General features: G+C 40.8%; 1 protein-coding gene and 1 long non-coding RNA gene across 6 annotated transcripts in view; one reads left to right on the top strand and one right to left on the bottom strand.

Annotated features, from left to right (window-relative positions):
* Window positions 1–2,917, bottom strand: part of LOC109956799 (uncharacterized) — a 4,257-nt gene extending 1,340 nt beyond the window's left edge. The window contains exon 1 of the long non-coding RNA XR_002274470.1: window positions 2,818–2,917. This is a non-coding gene — a long non-coding RNA (uncharacterized LOC109956799). The remainder of the gene's footprint in view (window positions 1–2,817) is intronic.
* The window catches only part of sorcs1 (sortilin-related VPS10 domain containing receptor 1), a 195,071-nt gene that overhangs the window by 98,128 nt on the left and 74,832 nt on the right, over window positions 1–22,111 (top strand). For 4 of the 5 annotated variants that reach the window (XM_020594144.1, XM_020594146.1, XM_020594147.1 and 1 more), the window contains exon 3: window positions 8,701–8,800. In XM_020594144.1, coding sequence (XP_020449800.1) covers window positions 8,701–8,800 — 100 coding nt within the window. Of the gene's footprint in view, window positions 1–2,176; window positions 2,801–8,700; window positions 8,801–22,111 lie in introns of those variants that run through there. The other variant, XM_020594149.1, reaches the window with a different exon arrangement.

Here is a 22,111-nt window from a genome sequence, read left to right on the forward strand (position 1 = left end):
GCATTCCTGACAGTATCACATTCAAAAGATCAGGTCGGCTGGAGAGAGACAGACAACCCTAAAAAATTATCCCTCTGGCCATGGTTATTGCATAAAATAGGTTGAGGCTGGGTGGAGCTGTGCTGCGAATTCTAAAGAATATATAAACACTATGTACTATACCACCAAGAATGATAACAGGTGAACAAAGCTAACAGGTGAGTAAGAGAGGTGCCAGCCAAGCGCCATTTGTCCACATCTCTATACAGTCCTGAAGCTACTGTTTGATCAAAATATGCCAGGCAAAATTGACATACAGTATACCCAGGCAGGAAATAGTGTTTTTTACTTCAGTTAGACTGAATTCTGCATGAATTCATTCTGACTGGAAGTGAAGTGAAATCCAGTTTGACTCAGGCATGTAGGGACTGTCACTTATGGATTTATACAAGGTGAACTGATAATGTAGTAGTCAATGCTAACTCTAATATCTCTTGCAAATCTGCTCCAATCTACCATTCACTGCACATCTTCAAGGGTTTATTAAAATATAGGCATTACATCTTGAAGTGTTTTTAAATAAATGAGGAGGTCAAGCACAAAGGAAACGGACAGATTCTTGGTCTCCCTGCAACTCATACAGCTGGCTCTGTAGCTCTAGCTCACTGTCACATGAAGGTGTTGTTGTAAGGTTTATTTCTGAACTTTGCAGAGATCTAGTCAAGCTTTAGATGGCTGTTTCTCTGTGCATCTAGTCTTCATGTTGCTGGGGCAGAATCAGAGAGAGAGAGTAGTAAAATGTATTTGGACTTGCTGCTGCTCATTGTCTTCCCTGCCATAATCAATAGAGCAGCTTTATTTATACAAACCATTGTAATAATAGAACAATTTGAAATACCTGTATTGATATTGTATCATGGAATTGTATGCAAAGACCACACCATATAAATCAATACATGAGCTTCTGGAGGATTTTGAAACAGATTCATATAATTGTAGTTGATGAATCTCAAACTAAACAAGAACATTTCAGTGAACTACTCTTGTGTAGTTTTGGCAAGTTGTCACAAATATTGACTGATGTAGAACTGCCTTTACTTGGGGATAGTATTTCCAGTAGGTTCACAGAGCAAACAATGCATACAGGCTGCCTGGAGGCTTAAGCTCTCACCCACAGCTAGGGTAAATGTACCATTATATGACACCTCATAGAGGCCCAAGTGAAGCTATATTGCTCTGTGTCTCTGATGATACCACATTACCCTCGTAATGGTGCATCTACTACTGACGTTTTACTTGCGGTGTGATAAATCTGATACCTTGAGAAAACAGAGCTGCTAGGATTGGGCGAATGATTAAAGGTGCATGTGATAAGCAGACAAAGTGACAGAAAGACAGATGAGCCAACTGATGATATGCATTTTGAAAGAGTGAAGACCATCATGAAAGTGCAGATCATTAGTAGGCAATTTACAGCCAGGAGATAGATGGAGCAGAAAAGCAACAGATAACTGCATTTAAGATAGCCAATTATTGGCCTGCCAGAAATCCAGCACTCCTCAGGGAGAGTTTGAAGCTAAACTAGGCATTTCTGCTTGTTGTGGCCCCAAATAGCAGCATGAGGTAACAGCTTGAAACATATATACTTAGGAATTGTGATGTGAGCTCGCACTGTTAACCTGTCTGGCATTGACTTATGCCAAAGGGCACAGGAAGCGAAAGATCTCATGTTGGTAAGCTTTGATATTGATGTCCTTTTCTTTTTTTTACTTCTTCTATTCACAAACTCCTAGTCATTTATGTTCTGGAGGGACTTCAACTGGGCCTCTACCTGAGTCTTAAAACCCATCCTGGCTGCACCAACTGATATTGCCAGACTGGAGAACCGAGCCTGACCTGAGACCTGAATCTACAGTATACTTTTGCTTTCTTTCCTCCATTACTGACTGGTACTTGTCCAAAAGCTTTACACAAGCAAAATAGTTTGGAGCCAGCAAGTTATTAGTTTGGGAGGCAGAATTCCAAAGGCCTGCTCAGACTGAACATGAAGCAATTTTTAGAGTCTTAGGTAGCTCCAGACAAAGTCAATGAAATGATGTGAAAAGGCACAATAAATTACATTCACTTCCATGGGGTAGAGATATCTCAATTTTTTAAGATTAAAACATAAAATAATTAACTCTGAATGCGAAGCTACTGTATGTGATTCCACTTGATAAATGTACAGAGAGGAAAAACAAAAATCTGTTCTTGTTAACTGTCTATGATGAAAAGTAGATAAAGCCTGGTTAGAAAGTTGCTAGGTTATGTCGAATTAAGTGCTAATTTGAAGCGGGATTCAATGTGATCCTAAAAGACAGAAACACAGAACGGCCAATATGAACACTAAAAAAACGGATCGATAACTACAACATTTGAAAGACTCAGTGGGAAAACTGGTATTTCCCTTCTTTCACCATTTTCTGTATGTCTGGTGTTAGAGATGTGCGCAGGGCATTCTACAAGTTTTTTGCGTCACTCGGTTTCGCTCCTGCGTCTTTATGGCATTTATGGAGAAAGTTGCCTCACAGGTGTAGGTGGAAGGAAACATAGTTGCACATAAAAAGCAAGCTCCTTGAGTGTGCTGTAATCCTCAGAGCACGCGAGCCAGAATGCGCACACAGACTCCGCGCCTTGTAACTTCTCATGCCTCACTTTGCGGTGGAAAAGACACCTTGAAAGCTTCGTGTTGTCTCGTGGTGTCGTCTAATGTTGTATTCTTTGCAAACGGCGACTACCTCGTTGCAGATGAGACACACAGGCTTGGCGTTCACAAAACCAGGTAGGATGAAAGCATACCTGTCCTTCCTTTCTTCTTTATATGTCCTGTTTTCGTTGTCAACTTTCCTCTTTAGGCCTTTCGAAAGCGACATTGTTTGCTTGCTAGCTTAAATGTGGAGCCAATTGTAACTAAACAAATAGCGACAACAACATTGCGCGACCCCTGACATAGCACCTTGAGCAAAGTTCGCATCCAGTCTGTGCAGGGTGCCTGCTCACTCGTGCGTTGGAAGAACTTGTTAAACAAACAGCACACAGAGGAGCCTATAGAAACACCTTGGAGAAGGGGAAACTACTGGCTCCACATGAAATGCATGTATATGTATAGTGTATCCAACCTGTGGTAAAACACAGCAAATACAAACTATACACTTCAAAAAGAACTGTGGACTCAGTAGTAACAGATATTCTTCTGTTTCTATTACCTGTTATGCCTGTTTATATTTGGAGATACACAAATATTGCACTTCGTTTTTAGTTGGAGATTTGAAAAAGATGTGAGAGAAAGACGGACATGTATAACTTTAATACAGTGTTTTATTTATATTATAATTTATTTTTTCATTAAAGCTACAAAAATGTCTGTGTATGGTGTCAATTACAGTTGTTAGAAAGAAAAATCAGTATCAGCTAAAATCTGAATCAGCAGGTCAGACTTGGGGAAAAAAAATCAGAAATTCAAATCAGCCCAGAAAGTTGCAATCAGGGCATCTCTACTAATTTCTATATGTGTAATGTCATAACTAATCACCTGTACAGGACTAAAAGTAAAAGTAAAAACAATAAATTCAAGATAAATGCAATTGGGCCTGAAATACATTCACTTTTGTAAACTCTATTTTGAAAATAAAGTGAAAGGAGTTTCCCAGAACACCAGTGTTAATCAGTCACTGGTCATCAGGTTAACAGCTCAGTCATCTTTCGGTATATGACAGCAGATTATCCCCAAACTCGTTTGTTAAGGATGCTAGGATGTTCTTCTTTTACATTCTCCAACCTCACCATTTAAAACACACTCTGGTTTAGTGTAGCTTTAAGAATGGAAGTTTGCCACAAAACCTGATGGCAGAAATATGATGGAAAGGGTTTGCAGATGTGGGAGGGAAAGAATGAAGGGTATGATTTAGCCTGCTACTCCTGAAGAAATACTGCCGTAGCATGCTGAGGGTTTCATAAATTCATCCTAGAACACTCTGCACAGCTGCCATTTGTCCAGCGTCTCAAGCAGTGCTGCTGGTGTTTTCTGCACACTAATGCAGTGAGTCACCCCAGGTTAACTATCCTGAGATGCATGCAGCTCTCATCCTCCAAACCACAGTTAATCAAACTCCCCATGGAGAATGTAAATGCTGTGTAGTAGCTGCCTGTCAGTGTATAGTAGACTCTGGAAGTTATAATTGAAACTCTATCTAATACGCCCTTTAATAAGTGACCATAATTCTAATCTATTTCAGAGAAAGTGAAGAGGAGGGTTGAATGAATGAGGTTTTAGGCTTTTGCTTAATTTGTCTATGTGAGTGAAAGAGTATGTTTCAAAATGTAATCGGGAATAGTTCAGTCACTCTCCAAGTATATCCAGAATTCATTTTCCGCAGTGAGCCTTATTGCTGTGATAGGGCGGAAATCATTCTTGTTTGCTTGAACAATGTTTCATCAGCTTCCTCCATTTAATACAGTTTGTAGACAGCCTGAAGTATTGGCTCACCACCAATGCCTGTACACCTAACATCCTCAAAACAGATGAAATCACAGCAATGTGGTCAGACATGCATTTTACACCCTCACTAAATAGCCTTTCAAAAGCCACCAGCAAGGCGGACAGGTTTTGTTGAGAGTTGTCGTCCTTCAGAAACTCACCATTTTCTATTTAATGTAACTTTCATCTTCCTGCTTTCATCGGCCTGCTCAGGTTGGGGCCATTTATTTGGTTCATGATGAAAGTTGCTGTGCCACTAAAAATAAGTCATTGGACTCTAAATCTGGTGATTCTGTGACAGGGGCCTCAGAGGAGCTGATCAATACCCTGATGATGTCATTGTCCTGTGGTCCTGAGTACTGATGATACTGGACTCACTCAGGAAAGGTTTGTCTGGTGGTGGTGCTCACCACTGAGCAAACCTGTGAGAACTCTCAAAGGGCTAATAAGTGAGACAAAATTTCCAGTGTTCCATGAATATTTCATTTTTCATGGCTGTTTGTAAGCTTGAAGCTCTCAGAAAACCCACAGCACTTCAAACAAGAACATTAGTCTGGATTTAACAGCTACATGGAAAGAAGGTGAAGAGAAAAACAGCATCAGTTGATGTGAGTGATTGCTTCATTTGAAGTCGCACGAGGGACTTTGCTGCATTTTTAAAATCTGCATGCTTTTGGGCTTTTCCCTCTATTTTCATGTGAAATTAGAATGGCTCCTTGATTGAGCTTCAGGCTGCTCAAAATAAATTAGACCTGACAGCTCAGACTCAGTTTTCCAGACTTACAGGGGTAGTCTGAAATGCTACATTTCAATTGAACATGGATTTCACATTAAAACATTTTGACTTACACTTGGATATTTCAGCATTCATCCAAAGATGGTCTTTATTCAGCTGAATAAAGGATAAGGCCAATCATTTTCTATATTATTAGTATTTTCAGCAATTTCCATACAGAGACTAAAATCACCAGTGAACTGCCCCTACTCACGGTTAATGTCTGTCAGTCCAGGATTGGCTTGTTAGTCTGTGTGATAAACCTCTATTGTTGTTCAAAAATGATTAAAAACACATCAGGGAAACACACTGCCCCACTGGGTGATGTTTTTTTTATGACAAAAGCCCAGACCTGACTATATTTCCCCAAAGACTCTGAGCAGCCATAATTTCTTGAAGTTAGCGCAAGTCAGAGTCAACTGTGCATGTGCTAGATCTTGCATAAGCCCTCAACTTTGTTTACATTCTGCTAGCTTGTCACGCTCTGGTCTGGTGTTTGCTAATGAAGAAATATGTCGCCCAGTGTAGTGGTGTGTTTCACTGATGTGTTTTTAACTTTTTAATCAACACAAGAGGTTCAAGACACAGATGAAGAAGCTAATCCAAGACTGTCACAATGAAGGCCATTAACTATGAGTAAAGGCAATTCATTGTTGGTTTTATTCTCTGTATAGAGGTTGCTGAAAATACTATTAATATAGAAAGTGACTAGTTTAAGAAATTATGAAATGACTCTGCTTACCAGTCATGTTTGACAAAAGCCGTTACTCCAGTTCTAAGATGAATGTAAGGCGCCAACTATGACCTAGAAGGGATGAAGTGGATCTGAATATAGACATATGTCATACAGTAAATTAAAGCTGCAAAGCAGCTGCAAAGCTTTGGGAAAGAAATGAAACATGTGAAACTGTATCAATTTAATCGTAATCTAATCATACTGGCTCAGAATAAAAAAAGATGAAATATTATTAGATGTATTACTTACACAAAAGTTGAATTCTTTTGTGTTTTTTTATTTATATGCTTCAGCAGGTTCTTATCAAGTAATAATTCCCATTTTAGAACAAATGTGTGTCGTTTTCTAAAAGCTAAATTGGAAGTCTTCTTCAACATGAAATTAACAACAACCATTTGTGACTCTGAAACCACACTCTCATAAGGTACTGTATTTTTAGTCAGTTAGTGTATACAGATAAACAAGCCAGGATGAAGAGCTTTTTAATCTTTATGATACATTCCTCCTTCAGCTCACTGAAATCAGGATGCTGGATATCACCAGCTCAGTTGGTCACTCATCCAAAATGTTTCCATCTACTGTTTGTGAAGAGTTGTGTATGTCTGTGTATCAGTGGGTATTAATATGCTTCTGTAGCAGCATCCATTTTTTTGGAAGATTTTCCACAAGATTTTGGAACCTGGCTGCAGAAATCTGTTGCCACTCAGTCACAAGAGCACTAGTGAGGTCTGCCAGTGATGCTGGGCGATAAGTCATGCGTTGGTTTATGCTTCAGTTCATTCCAAAGCTGTTGGAAGAGGATCAGCTCAGACCAGTCAGGCTCTTCTACACCAAACAGGAAAAACCATTTCTTTTCAGACCTGGCTTTGTTCATGTTTTATCCAATTTAGCTGCTGTTTTATTCATGTTTTTATCATGTTTTCTTTCTGTGTGCATTGTGTTAAGCACTTTGAATTGCGTTTGTGTATGAAAATGTGCTATATAAACTTGCCTTGCCTTGAGGATGCTGTCACACTGAAACAGGACAGGATCAAACCATACTGTTGGACAAACATTCTTGTTTAAAATATCATTATTATTAAATCTTAACTGGAAGCAAAGGCAGGCTGGGGGCTATACACAATATGTGCACAGAGATCACCACCCTGGGAAGTGGAGTGAACCCTTCTTTGCCTATCAAAACAATGCCACAATGTAAATGAGGTCATTCACACTGATGAACTTAGAATCATCACCTGAATCAGCTTTACAAAGCTTTATAGTGTGCTCATTTTTAAGTCTGTAAAGTACTGTTTTGATTCAGTTTCACTGGTGGTGATTTCAGCCAGCCATTTTCTACCTGCAGACAAACACAGTTGGGGACTAGCTGGTGAACACAGAGTAGCGTTTATCAGCAAAAGGAGTTGGTAGAGATCAAAGTAGAGTCCAAAAAACATAGCTAAAACATGGTGAACATTCACCAGGTGGCCAGAACCATCTCGTGCCATCTTGTTGACGTGTAAATACAGTAAGTGCCTGTTTGCTATAAAGTTGGCTATGTCTTAAAAATCAATGTTACTTCAATGTTTTGATCACAACCCCATGCACTAAAATGGCCAAAAAAAAAGATAAATCACAGGTTCATGTCACACCTACAAATGTCTAGCAACTGCATTTCTTCATGTCAGAAACCCTATATACTTTAGTAGAAGAAAGGAAAGACAAAGAATAAAGTAGTTTTCACTTTCACGTTCTAATTTTTGTACTAAACAAAGTTGAGAGAAATATTATGGTGTAAATATAATACACATATAATTGCTGTAATCCACTGTAAAAAGGTGCTGATTTGGCTTATTAATATATCATTTAGCTAAAACAATGTGTTAGCAATTTCCATTTCTGTTGCACTTTGCTTTACTTCAATCTTGAAAACAGTATTTTCTTCAATTCTCCATACTATGTTTTCTCCATATTTTCATGTTCCTCTTGTTCATCTAGTTCTTTAACATTTCTGCCGTCTGGTTAAAGCTTCTGAACTGTTGATCCCTGTGCCTCTTAACATTAAAGTTGTTTACATCTCAGCATGAATGCCACTAAAACACACTTGACAGTGTGTTTATTGCACCTGGCAAATAGGGAGTTTAATTCTGATGCTGTTTATTCCTTTGCACTTAGGAAATGGAGCCTTCTGATGAATCTTAAAATTTCACTTATAAAACCTTGATTTTAGCAGCATTTGTGCTACAGTGGAAAGCAAAAGTTTGCATTATCAGAGAGTATGATTTGTACTGAGGCAGTAAGAATGAACATTTGGAGGAAAAAGCTCCCTGTGTGTGTGCCCTTGTATGTAGACACTGTGAATCAGCAGCATAGCTCTGGCGATGTGTATGGTGAGCTAAGCAGGAGTTAAACATTAACTGTCACTGCTTTTATTTGTTTATTTTTACTTTGGGTAACTCTTTAATATTCAGTGGCAGCCCAGGTTTCAGGATGTGCTGTTTTGTGCACTATAAATACACCAGCTGAAGCTGCCATACAGCGACCGTAAGACATGGCCCTGTACTCCCGCCGGGGTTCATGTTCTGCATTTAGCAGAGAATGGACTTCATTACATCAGTGATCTTTCCCCTCTCACAATGAATTCTCAAGAGGGGACTTTTAATTGCTACAAGTTATTCATCAAGTGTTGATCAGACCTTTCTGATTAAATTTCAGGTCAACTGACTACGGAGCAACGTACCAGAAGCTGAATGACAAAGTAGGAGCAAAGACAATACTCAGCTATTTGTATGTGAGCCCTAACAACAAGAGGAAGGTAATGTTCTTCTTTTGTTATTTGCTTTGAATTGAATTCTTCTGAAAATAATAATAATTGAAAATAATACATTTCACTGTTGGTCTGATAGACTACACAATGCCAGATACATTCATTCAAATGAATTCTTTATTGTTTGATATGTGTCTCCCTCTGTCAAGTTCTACAACACCAGGATGATGTACTGAATAGTATGTCATTTATTTATGTGTAGAATTTAAGTAGATATTTAGGTGATGGCAAAGAAAATAGTCTCCATTTTCTAAAATAAATGGCTTTAGTTTCTCTTTTTCCTTCTGTATTTCTGAAACTAAATCAATCAATCATAAACCGGGTGAAAAAGTGTAAAAGGAAAGGACATAGGTACATATTTGCAGCTGTTCCTTCAGGGAGTGCTCTTGTATTTTTTGGGGTTTGGGTCAATTGATGCTTATAACCACCTGTCTGTGTTCACTGCATAACTTCACCTTTCTCCCCACACACAGCTCTAATCAGGAAGGGTCATTTTCTCCAAGTTAATTATTGTCTAATAATAAAGATTAAATGCAGCCCCACCTCATTTCAGAATCCCAGCTGCCTACCACATCCAGTTAGGTGGTCTGACAGTGATTGGGACCTTCCTGAGGTCAGTGAAACATGTTGAGCCAGCTGATGAGACTTAGATTCAAAGTGACAGAGTGAGTGGAAGCTGAGCATAGATTAAGCCACCCTTGGCTATACAGGGAGGCTGGAGAGATTTGGACTCAATATGAGTCAAAAAGGAATTTGGTTTTAACAGTGTTATTTTGTGAAAACTATACAGACACATATGCATTATGGAATAGAAGGTAGAATCCCTTGAGTACCAAACCTTTTATGCATAAACATGAAATGCAATCCAGGAAGTGCAGTTTGAGCAAAAGATCTGTGAGTCTCAAGGTTCATCAGACACCAAAATACTTAGGAATTTTACCACTCAGGGAAGCAAGTAGTGTTTTGTAAAACCTTTGTGTAGAAATATGTCATTCACATTGCAAAGCAGTTTGACTGGTATGCAGTTTCAAGTGTTTGGCCAGTGAAGCAGCTTGTCGAATGATGTTGTATTGCATTCCATCAAAAACTGAACCAGATTCAACACTAGTGCTACCTGAAGCTTCTGCGTTATCACCCCTGTGATGTACTTGAAGGGGCCTCACTTAACTGAATGAGGAACTTCAGTTTTTTACAACCGGCTAATGTTGGTTTCAACACAGATTTAGTTGTACACTGTGGACCATTTTGTACATATTTGCATGTCCTAAATATTATCACCATAGAAAAAATAAATGGTCCTCTCCTAATTCTGCGAATGGATGTTTTACATGTAATGATTAGGACCTATTTTCAAGTTGGATGAGGCAGCACATTACCAAATGGGGAGTGTCAAATCATTTTATGTGCTCGGGTACATTTGTGTCAATTTACTCCAGTTCAGTTAGAGATTTGGGCATTTTTTGCAGTCTTTGTTTTTTTCTAATTTGGGTTCATGTAACACAATCATGGGTCCAGACATGTTTGCTCAGAAGGACTTTTTTTTCTGTTTTCTTTGCCCCATGTGGGTTTTAGTGCAGCTAGAGAGAAGAACAGCAATGACAGTAATGATGACAGTTTTAAACTTTCCAGTACAATGCATTTCTGTGTTGTTTGTAATTTGTGACATTAACCAGGTCTAAATAAAATTTGACTTAACTTTATACTTATTTCCCAGGTATACACCAAACACACTGATTTTTAATTTGCATCTTTATATTGCCATTATTTGGCACACACTCATCTTCAATGTCAGTTGTTTAGAGATTTGATTGCGCACCTGTCCATTAGCTATACACACTGACAATGTTCCTTGGATGATTGTGGGAGTGGGTGATATAGAGGGCAACTGATCCAGCTCCAGTGGTTATATTAGCTTAAATGGAATGGTCTAAGTTGTCATATTAAAATTTAAGGTGTGTTTAATTATTTATGACAAGCATATGTAGGGCTTGTGTGTGTGTGTGTGTGTGTGTGTGTGCGTGCCTTTGTATTACTTACATCATGAGGTCCGAAACCTGTTAACACACACACTGTGGGGACTCGGCCATCCGTGTGGGGACCAGAAGCTAGTCCCCACAAGGAAATGACAGAATTTTAGGGTTAGGATGAGGTTAGGTGTTAGGGAAGTAGTGGTTATGGTTAAGGAAATGAATGTAAGTCAATGTAAAGTCCCCCCATGGAATGAAGGTCAAAGGTCAAAGTGTTTATTTGTTACATGCACATTTAGGAAATGTGTTTCCCTGTACAATAAAATTCTTACTTTGCCGTCCACATGAATGCCACAAAATACAAATGAAATATAAAGTAGATAAATAAGTAACACTAAATCTAAGGCACTTTAGGCAGCAAATGCAGCAATATAATAAAAAATATATAAGAATATAATAAGAGAATGTATGCTGCATGGGAGCAGCATGTGCAGCAGTCAACAGTCAATGTGTAATTATGTGCAAACTGAGAATGTAAACAGTACAGGTGGAATTACATGAGGTAATTCCTGATGGTTAACTCCTGTCAGCTGTTTAGTAGTCTGATGGAAGTCGGAAAGAAAGAATTTTTCAGTCTAGGGGTCCTGCATTTCGGCCCAAGGGCAGAGGTGTGAGCAGTCCATACTGGGGGGTGGGTGGGGTCCTTCAGGATGGAGGCAGCTTTTCTGCAGTCTCTGCAGTGGTAGATGCTCTGCAGAGAGGGCAGTTGAGTCCTGGTGATCTTCTCCACAGTTTTTACCACTCTCTGCAGGTGCTTGCGGTCCATAGCAGTAGTGCTGCCATACCAGACAGTGATGCTCTGGACGTTGCAGCTGTAGAAGTTGCTGAGGATCCTAGGCGACATGCCAAACCTCCTCAGCCTCCTCAGGAAGTACAGCCGCCGTTGGGCCTTCTTGACCAGCTGTGTGGTGTTAAGTGTCCAAGTGAGGTCCTCACTGATGTGGATGCCCAGGTATTTGAAGCTGCTCACCCTCACCACTTCAAGCCTCCGGATGAAGAGTGGCCAATGAGATCTTCTCTCCTTCCTCATGTCCACTATCATCCTCCTTCATCTTGTCCGTGTTGAGGCTGAGATTATTGTCCTTGCACCATGACACCAGACTGGCCACCTCCCTCCTGTAGGCTGCTTCGTCCCCGCCAGTGATGTGACCTATCACTGCAGTGTCGTCCGCGAACTTTAGGTTGATGTTATCTTTGTGGGAGGCGACACAGTCGTGAGTGAACAGGGTGTAGAGGATGGGACTGAGAACACATCGCTGTGGGGTGCCAGTGTTTGTAACAATGCTGACTGAAGTCCTATTGCCAATCCTGACAGTCTGAGGCCTGCCAGACAGAAAGTCCAGGAGCCAGTCACAGAGGGTGGGGTGCAGACCCAGTGTGGACAGTTTGTGGGTGAGTTTGTGGGGGACAACTGTGTTGAAGGCAGAGCTGTAGTCAATGAAGAGTATCCTGATATAGGAGTCTCCATTTTCCAGGTGAGAAAGGGAATAGTGGAGGGCAGTCGCGATGGCATCTGAGGTGGCCCTGTTGGGCCGGTTGGCATGCTGCAGGGGTTCCAGAGTGTCCGGTATACTGCTCTGAATGCGGGCCATATGCCGGACACCCTGGACCCCCTGCAGTATGCCTACCGGCCCAACAGTGAAAACACAGCGTGTGAGGTTGTGTGTGTGTTCTGCCAATAAAGCGTCACTCAGTGAGTCTCCTGAGTATAGACAGTGTCTCTGGTGTTGTTTTCATGTTTTCTTGCACTCACCCAAGGAAGACATTACATGGTGTCAGAAGTGGGATTGAGTCTCAGTGAGTTGCCATGAGTTCCAAGAGATACCAAAGCAGTTTATGAGCTAATACTAAACTGCTATGACTGAGGCTAGGCATTTTTGCTCGTCAAGCAAGAATGGCACGAGACTGAGTCTACCATAAGGATGTTAACATAGCCCCTACTTTTATCTGGACATACGTATAAGTGTGAACTGGAGTCAATGGGAACAACGTTTTCATATTTACATGACTGTGAGTGGCGTTGGAAGCAAGAGAAAGTGAAAATAGCCATTTAATTGCATGCGCTAGGAGCAGAGGCAATAAAGGTTTACAACACACTCAGCATTGACTTTGGAACAGAAACAGTAGATAAAATACTACCAGCTTTTAGGTCATACTGTCAGCCAAAGAAGAACACTGTGTTTGAAAGACATCAGTTATGGGCTCACGCCATGACTGATTCAATCACTGTAGATGAGTTAGTGAATAAGCTGAAACAAAAAAGCAGATTGCGAGTTTGGAAGCTTAGAAAGTGATATAAGATACAAGGTTGTGTTCACTATTACTGATCAGCATCTTAAGGAGAGAATGCTAAGGGAGCCAAACCTCACCCTAGAAACGACGGTAGACATATACAGGGATGCTGAAACAGCCACGTCTCAGATACAAGCAACGACTGGTGACAAATTACAACAAAACAAGACAATAAATCAGTCAGGTCAGTTAGGCTACCAAATGCCATGTGAAAGTTCCGGACTGAGCTACTCTTCTATGTGACCAGACACTCCCATACACCAATCCTACGCTCATTAAAAGAATTGATGCCCTAGACACTGCCAGTCCAGTGAGATTTAAGTCTCCAGCAACAAAGGCAGAGCTAGTGGAGCTTTACCCCTTAGTGTTTGAGCAACACAACAGTGACACATTTGGTGACATTCCAGGTGTCCACATAGTCGTAGATGACATGGTCATTGCAGCCTCAACAGAAGAGGAAGATGACGACATTCTCCACAAGGTGATGTAGAGGGCTGACCAAGCCTGTGTGAAACTCAACAAAGATAAAAAACAGTTGAAGGTGGACACTGTCAAGTTCCTGGGGCATGTGATCACACCAGCAAGAGAGCAAGTATATGAGTCCAGGGTGCAAGTAATAGTGGAAATCCTCTCGCCTGAAGACAAACCTGCACTACAAAGACTGTTGGGCATGACACGATGCCTGGCACAATACACCCCAGCTGAAGGCTCACTCACAGCTCCACTGCAACAGCTGCTCCCGCAATGATGTTGCCTAGCAGTGGCAACCTGAGAACAAAGAGGCCCTCCAGAAGCTGAAAATTGCTCTGATACATGCACTGGTGCTTCAAGTCTATGACCCAACTAAGCCACTGGTTGTACAGGCTGATGCATCAAAAGATGGTCTTGGGATGTGCCTATTTAAAGAAGAACATCCTGTGGCCTACACATCAAGAACTTTGAGAGGCTCAGAGCAAAGATATGCACAGATTGAGAAGGAACTCCTAACCGTAGTGTTTGCCATGCAGAAGTTCCATCAATATGTATAATATGGCATGCCGTACAGGTGCAGTCTGACCACAAACCCTTCATTGAGTGCATTTTCAAAAAAAACTCTCAGCAAAGGTCCCTCTAGACTCCAGTGAATGTTTCTGCAGTTACAAAGGTATGATTTTTAAGTGACCTACACTCCCAGAAAGCATATGGCCATAGCGGACACCCTCTCAAGAGCTGTCACACCAGGGGAACTGTTAGAGAGTGATTAGGTCACAGATGAAAGAGTGGTCTATGGCATAACCATGACAGATTCCATGAGCACTGACATGTTACATCATTTGAGAGAAGCCACTCAGGCTGACAACACACTACAAATGCAAATACAAAACAACTCGACCCCAGGCTACATCAGTACTGGCCAATTAGGCACACAATCACAATGAAGGATGTATATTCATGACAGGTGATCAAATAATTATCCCAGCCCAGCTGAGATCAGACATGCTTCAACAGTTACATGCAGCACACCAAGGCATGCAGCACACAAAAGCCCATGCACAGAAGCTGCTTTACTGGCCCGGGCTAACAAAGGACATTGAGCAGCTGGTTGAAAAATATACCACATGCCAACAGCTCCTCCTGCGGAACCACAGAGGCTCTTCTGATATCCCTGAACTTCCCTGGCTCAAGGTTGCAGCAGGCATCTTCAAGCTCAGAGACCAGGCTTACCTCCTAGTTTAGGATTACACAACCAATACCAAGAGGTGCTACACATCAAGGACAAGACAGCACACACTGTCACTGGCAAACTAAAAAGGATTTTCATACAACATGGCATCCCAAAGGTGACCATATTCCGTTTACCAGTTCAGTTCAGAGATGATATGTTTTGCAGACAACTGGGGAATAAAGATGATTAATTTAAGCCCTTCATACCCACATCCAATGTGCTGGCCAAAAGGACCATTAAGACTGTCAAACACATGCAGAAAAAAGCTGAAGAGACTGGCACAGGCCTGCACCTGGCTCTTCTTTCAATAAGGAACACACAATTAACAAGGTTGGAGTTTTTTTCCAGCGCAGATCTTGATGAACAGGGTCCTCTGAAGCACACTGCCCTGTATCAGTTAAGTGCTGATGCCCTTGGTACCACAGAATGTTCACAGGAAGCTGCAACACCTACAAACAACCGGCCATGGTCATGACCACGAGGGCAGAACTGAAAGCCTACGATGTTGTGACACCATCTAGACAGATCTATTGGTGCAACAGACATCATCTGATTAAAGCTGTTCATGATGAGAGAGTTGGTACTGATGAGGACCTTCCGGAACCTGACCTGCTCTATGTGCTGGCACTTCATGACCAGACCCCTCCACCTACCTCAGTGCCCTCTGCGACTCTGTGCACCAGAAGTGGCAGGGCAGTGTGACCTCCAGTCAGATTTAAAAACTATGAAATGGGCAGGCAGTAAAGGTCTTGCCCCACCAAGGGTTAAGTTCTGGAACCTCTGACCCTTTTTCTTTTTACCATTTTACTTTGTGCATCTGCATCTTATGTTTTGTGAAGATTAAATATTTCTTCATACATGCTAAGGTTCTTTATATGTTATTGGTGTTGGTTTCATGGCACTGCTTGACTTAGCAAAGGTACCGAGTCATGACAGTCATGTGGTAGGTTATTAATCATACTGGAAAAGAGGGATGTAGTATACAATGCCTTGCACCAATACTAATCAGAGCTGCCCCCTAGAGGCTGACAGTAGTAAAACAAAGAGCAATGAGGGTATGCAGGGATTGGTTCTGTGTGTGTGTGTGTGTTCTGCCAATAAAGCATTAGTATGAAAATGCTCAGTGAGCCTCCTGTTAGTGTCTCTGTTGTTGTTTTCAGGTTTTCTTTCACTGACCCAAGGAAGACATTACACTAACAGTGCTGGTACCTGCCAGTAGCATTTCAGCAGTACAGCAAATATAGTTGTGTTGCTAGCTAACATTAACTAACTAATAAAAATGAAAAGGCAGTAAAATGTCCTGTCATCTTTAGAACAGCTAAAACATTCTCAATGATGTAACATTAGTTAAAAACAATACTAAAACCAGGCCCACATTCACCTCACTTGGTTTCTACAAATGCTAGCTACAGTAGCTAACTAGCACTAATGACACTGACACTCAAAACACAGTTTCAGTTCCAGAGCAAAATGCATCTGAAATTAGTGGAGGTGCACTGGTACGCATAGTATAGCTGGCAACATTAATGAAAAATAGTGTAGCTGTTACAGGTCCTTTGATAATGCTATATTTTTCAAGTCAAGTCAAGTCAAAGTGTTTATTGTCATGTGCACAGTAAGAAAACATGTTTCCCTGCACAGCAAAATTCTTACTTTGCTGTCCACAATGAATGCCAAACAATACAAGATCTAATATAAAGTAGATAAATAGTAATACAATATAAAGGCACTTTAAAAACAGCAAGTGATTAGAAATATAATAAGACTATAATAATGAGAAAGTATGCTACATCGGAAGCTGTATGTGCAACAGTCAGCAATGAATGTACAATTATGCATGTGCAAACTGAGAGTGTAACAGTGCAGGTGGAATTACATGAAGTAATTCCTGATTGTAAACTCCTGTCAGCTGTTTAGGAGTCTGATGGCAGTTCTCATTCATTCATATGAATATATAAAAAGTTTCTATGGCTATAACATTAATCCTCTGATAACTGGCTACTAATTAACATTATTCTACTATAACAGAGAATAGTTTCAGTCTAACATTTGACTGTGTGGGCAGTTATAGTGGACTAATATATGTAAACCTGTTCACGTGGGAACAGTGTTTACATAGCCCTTGAAATAAGCCCCAAATTAACCATGCACACACAAGCATGTGTCATAGTTGCACTCTGGTACTTAAACACAATGCCTCTGAATAGAGCCCACTGAACTGAATTAAAGTGAGTGGCTTAGAAATTTCATTTTTCAGTATTTTTTCTGCCATTTTTTTATAGATTGGGTTAACAGTGCATGCTCCCTGGGACCTCAGCAAAAGCAAATAAAGATGTTATGAAGCCTTTCTAATGATGCAATACTGCAGAGGGGATAATAGAAAAGCACAGTAACCTTTGTGTCCAGGAAAATAAACAAGCTCAACAACACTGAACCTAAGTATAAACACAGAGCAGCGAGCAGATGAAGACCTGCAAACAACTTGACAAGTTGTTAATATCTTTTCACACACACACAGGGACACGGAGAAACACTTGTACACACTCTCACACATACACATAGGGATAGAAACAAAATGACAGACACATGCACACCGTCATCCCCTCAGATTTAGCAGCACCCATGCAGTGTCTGCCTCCCATCTATCTCCTGTCACTCTCACAGTCATACACAGGCACACATACTAATTATCTTTGTCTCATACATATTCACACACCTGCTCTGGATTTTATTCCTCTCTCACATGCATAGTAACTCCATGTTTTAAAAGCATGACATTTGTAATGACATAGAAAATATAAACAAGACTAAAAGGTACACTAGCAGCCCCATGAGGCTATAATAATTCCATTCAAGTAAAATAAAAAACAATTGGATGGATGAAAAATTGATGAAATTTATCAGGTTGTTTGTTGTTAGCTGTTATTACATGGGTTTATCATGTGAACAGTGACCAGACATAACTTGTCATTTCTCACTTTTACATTGTCAGACTGATGAAATGTTTGCACATTTTTTTTTGTTCTCTTAATCTTATCTTGCTTGTTTATTCACTGCCTTACGGAAGAGCCTTGTACATAAAGATTCAGAGCCACTGTACTAGAGTCAAATTCCTCGTGTTCAACACATCTGGCCAATAAACCTGATTCTGTTTCAAATTCATGCCACATTCAAGTCATATTGAGTTGTTATAATTACTGGCTTCTGGCCGTTTCCATCAGCACCCAAGTCATAATTAGACAAGCAAATTTATACAAATGCAAAAGTGTCATAAAACCAAACAAAGATATCTGCTTCAACCTTAGTCCAGAGTCCAACTTTCAAGACAGTTAATGTTTTAAATGTCATTGCTAAGTACTTTTTTGTAAACCATCACACAGCTACTTCAACAGTCCCATAATTGTCTATAGTTTCCCGATGACACAAACATTCATACACCCAAAATACTGGAATCTTTCAGCAGTGAAACCCTGGTCAAAAAACTGCTAGATGTTGCTAAATTATGTCCTGTGTTTATTATTTTTTACTTTAAATAATTAAAAGAAACAGTGAGCAGTGCTATTTTTCAAGGTGGTATCATTTCATCAATTTGCATCTAAACCGGTCTCTATTTTCAAAAACTTTTTATACTGTATAGGCTGCTGTATACAGTGAAACTGTGTGGAACTGAAGTGTATAGAATGGAGCACAACAGTGGAATAAATTTGCTTTTGTAAACTCTGTGCAGCTTATGTTAACAAAAAGACAACATTTTGATTGAATGAGTATTTTCTGGGCAAATAGTGGTGATAAGTGAGTGACTGTTAGGTACACACATTCAGAGCTAATTCATGTTTCTGTTAGGATAATGATTGATCCACTGAGTGTGCTGCTACTCTCATCCGCTCACTGAACAACTAGTCCAGAGAGCCATAGCAACATGAGAGCACATTTACTGAGAAATGCTAAGTGAAAAAAGCTAAAACAGCACTAAATGTATTGCCATGGGTGTTCTTCTGAGGGGGAAAAAGATACTATAGTGGTTATGAAAGTCTTTCAGTATCTCTTTCTTTATTCTTATGACATGCATGTTGATTGTTGAACATTGGATTCAGGAGGAACAGTGCAAGTTCTATCCAGGTCATGGAACAATGGACCAACTCTTTACTCTTGTAAAGTTACTGGAGGGATCCTGGGAGTTTGCCCACCCAGTCCAAATGTTTTGTGGACTTGGAGAAGATTTACGACTGGCCCCCTTGTGGGATCTTGTGGGTGGGTACTTCTGGAGTATGGGGCACCGGAGCCGTTGGTACGAGCCATCCGGTCCCTGTATAATGGAGCGAGAGTTGCGTCCATATACTCAGCAAGAGGTCAAGCACATTCCCAGTTGGTGTTGCCCTTTGTCACTGATCCTGTTTGTGATTTTCATGGACAGGATCTCAAGGTGCAGTAAGATGGAGGAAAGTGCCCAGTTTGGGGACCTTGGAATTGCATTTATGCTATTTTCTGATGATGTGGTTTTGTTGGCTTCATCAGACTGTGATCTCCAGCATACACTGGAGCAGTTTGCATCCAAGTGTGAAGCGGCAGGGATGAGAGCACCTCCAAGTCTGAGGCCATGGAGCTCTGCTGGAAAACAGTGGACTGCTCCCTCTGGGTTGGGAATGAGATGCTGCCCCAAGTGAAGGAGTCTAAGTACAGTATCCCAGGGTCTTGTACATGAGTGAGGGTAAAATTGAGCATGAGATTGACAGGCAGACAGGGGCAGCACCAGCAGTAATGTGGACATTGTACCAGACCGTTGTAGTGAAGAAGTTGCTGAACCAAAAGGCAAATCTCTCAATTTACCAGTCAGTCTATGCTCCAACCCTTATCTATGGGCACGAGCTGTGGTTAGTGACCGAAAAAATGAGAATACAAATACAAGGGGCCGAAATGAGTTTCCCTCGTTTCCCAGACTTACCCCTAGACCACACATCCCAGACAAGATAAACTTTTTGTAGCAAAGCTGGAAGCAAGTTTTACTTAAGCCAAACCCTTTGTTAAGCTCCAGAAACACTACCAGAACAATCTTGCAATGATCAGTTAAATTATATACGTATATAGTTTTCCAACGAGACATCTCTGAACAGCCAGCAATAGAAGACCCCTGGTGAAGCCAGCACTCTGAAAGGAGAACCAGTCAATGGAGAAATAGCTCCATTCCTGAAAGTGAGCGCAGAAAGCTGGCGATGACAGATTTGTCCCAAGTCCTCAGCTCGGAACCATTCTGGCACTCCGGATCCCACTCAACTCTGGCCCAAAGAACCTCCAAACCAGCACTTCTTTCCTGGCAACATGGAAGCTCCAAAGTTAATGGCTAACTTTTGCTAACAGCTAAGTGCACTCTGGCTAACTGATGTCTCATGAAAACTGTAGTTACTAGCTATTAGTTACCAAACTAAAGTATACAACTTATAGCAATCTGTAGTTATTTTCCCTCCATATTTGTGATTAGATCCCAGAATTTAGATCTAGAATTTAACTCAATTTTTGACTCCCACCATTGATAACATTCATTCATTCATCAGAGCATTCACAAATGCACCATTTGCATTACGTTTCTCATCCCAATCATTTTCCCTGTGTACATATTGTACATACATTTATTTAGCTTTTAACTGACTTCATTATGTTATTTCTGGTCTCTATTGTTTCCAGTAAGAAGGTTCCCTGAACTGATAGGATTTACGATTTTCAGATTTAGACTGATTTAATTACTCTAAATAATTGTTTAATAGCTTGATGGAACTATAACCATCTGGTGCCCTAATCTAATGAGGTATTTGAATATTACATATTGATATTCATTTTCATAAGTGTAGTTATTTCCACTACAAACTGGTAGGAGACCCCAGGGCAGACCCAGAACACACTGGAGAGATTATATTTCTCATCTGGCCTGGGAACGCCTCAGAATCCCCCTAGAGGAGCTGGAACACATTTCCAGGGAGGAGATAACTGGACCACCTTGCTGAACCTACTGTCACTGTGACTGACCCACATAAATGTAAGCTAATGGTTGGATAGATGGACATGTATGTGGCATAAAAAAAACACATTAGCATGCTCCTTAACTGTCAGGTCCGATCGGCGCGACCTGCCTCTCTTCCACCTTTCTCTCCTCTGCTCTCTCGATCCTGCGGGATCTGCACCCCAGCTGTGTTGCATTTCAGTAATTAGCAACTCATTTGTCGGTGCGCACAGCTGGGGTGCATCTCGATGATTACCTTCCTCCTTATTTATACCTCTGGCAGACGCTCTGTTGTCGCCGGAGCATTAACTTGCATACCCCGTAACAGCCCTATATTCGTGGTATGTATTATATGTCATTTTGTTTTCCACGCTGACAGTTCCTGTGCTGTGGATCTCATTTGGTATGTTGGTTACATGTTTTTTGTGTTACACGTCTCTAAACGTCCACACTTGACAGTTCCTGTGCTGTAAATTTCCTTTTTTCGTTCGCCAATCCTATTGGTTTGTTTGTCTATTCACCTGTCTGTCCTGATCCTCCTACTCTCCTGGTTCCTACCGTTAGTCTGCTCTACTCACCCGTTCGTCCTGGTCTCCACCACCATCTCTGCCCTACTTTGCTGATTTATGTACATGGACCATGATACGTTGTTTTTTTGTTACTTTGCATTTTCTGCATTAAACCACCTTTTTTACTAGTACCTGGGTCAGCAATTTTGAGTCCTATCTCAGTTCTCCCTCATCCTCCTGGTGAGGGGGACTAAACCTTAACATTAACATATGTACCTTTATGTTTGCATGCTAATCTTAACAAATTAATGATAATAACATTCAGATGGGTGACAAAGGGAAAACTTGAATGCTTGACCTCCCTACAATGAGGGTAATCTGTGGCTCTGTTATTCTGTGGGGACCCTTTCCTGACATGGATTGTGTCCACTTGTCATTTTAGAGGAAAGGGTCACTGCAAATCAACACAAAGTTGTTCTGAGAAATTACCTTTATCCTAGGATGAAACATTTCTATCCTAATGAGTGGGCTCTTCCAGGATATGTCCCTATCCATAGGGACACGAGGGGTCACTGAATGGTCTGATGAGTATGACAATGATATGCCGTGGCCTTCACAGTCACCAGATCTCAACCCAGTTGATCACCTGTGGGAGATTTTGGAGTGATGTGTTAGACAGTGTCTCCACCACTATCATCAAAACACCAAATGAGGGAATATCTTTTGGAAGAATGATGTTCATCCCTCCAGTAGAGTTCAGAGACTTAGAGAGTC

The sequence above is a fragment of the Monopterus albus genome, unplaced genomic scaffold (genome assembly GCF_001952655.1).
Source record: "Monopterus albus unplaced genomic scaffold, M_albus_1.0 scaffold22.1, whole genome shotgun sequence".
NCBI classification, from domain to species: domain Eukaryota; kingdom Metazoa; phylum Chordata; class Actinopteri; order Synbranchiformes; family Synbranchidae; genus Monopterus; species Monopterus albus.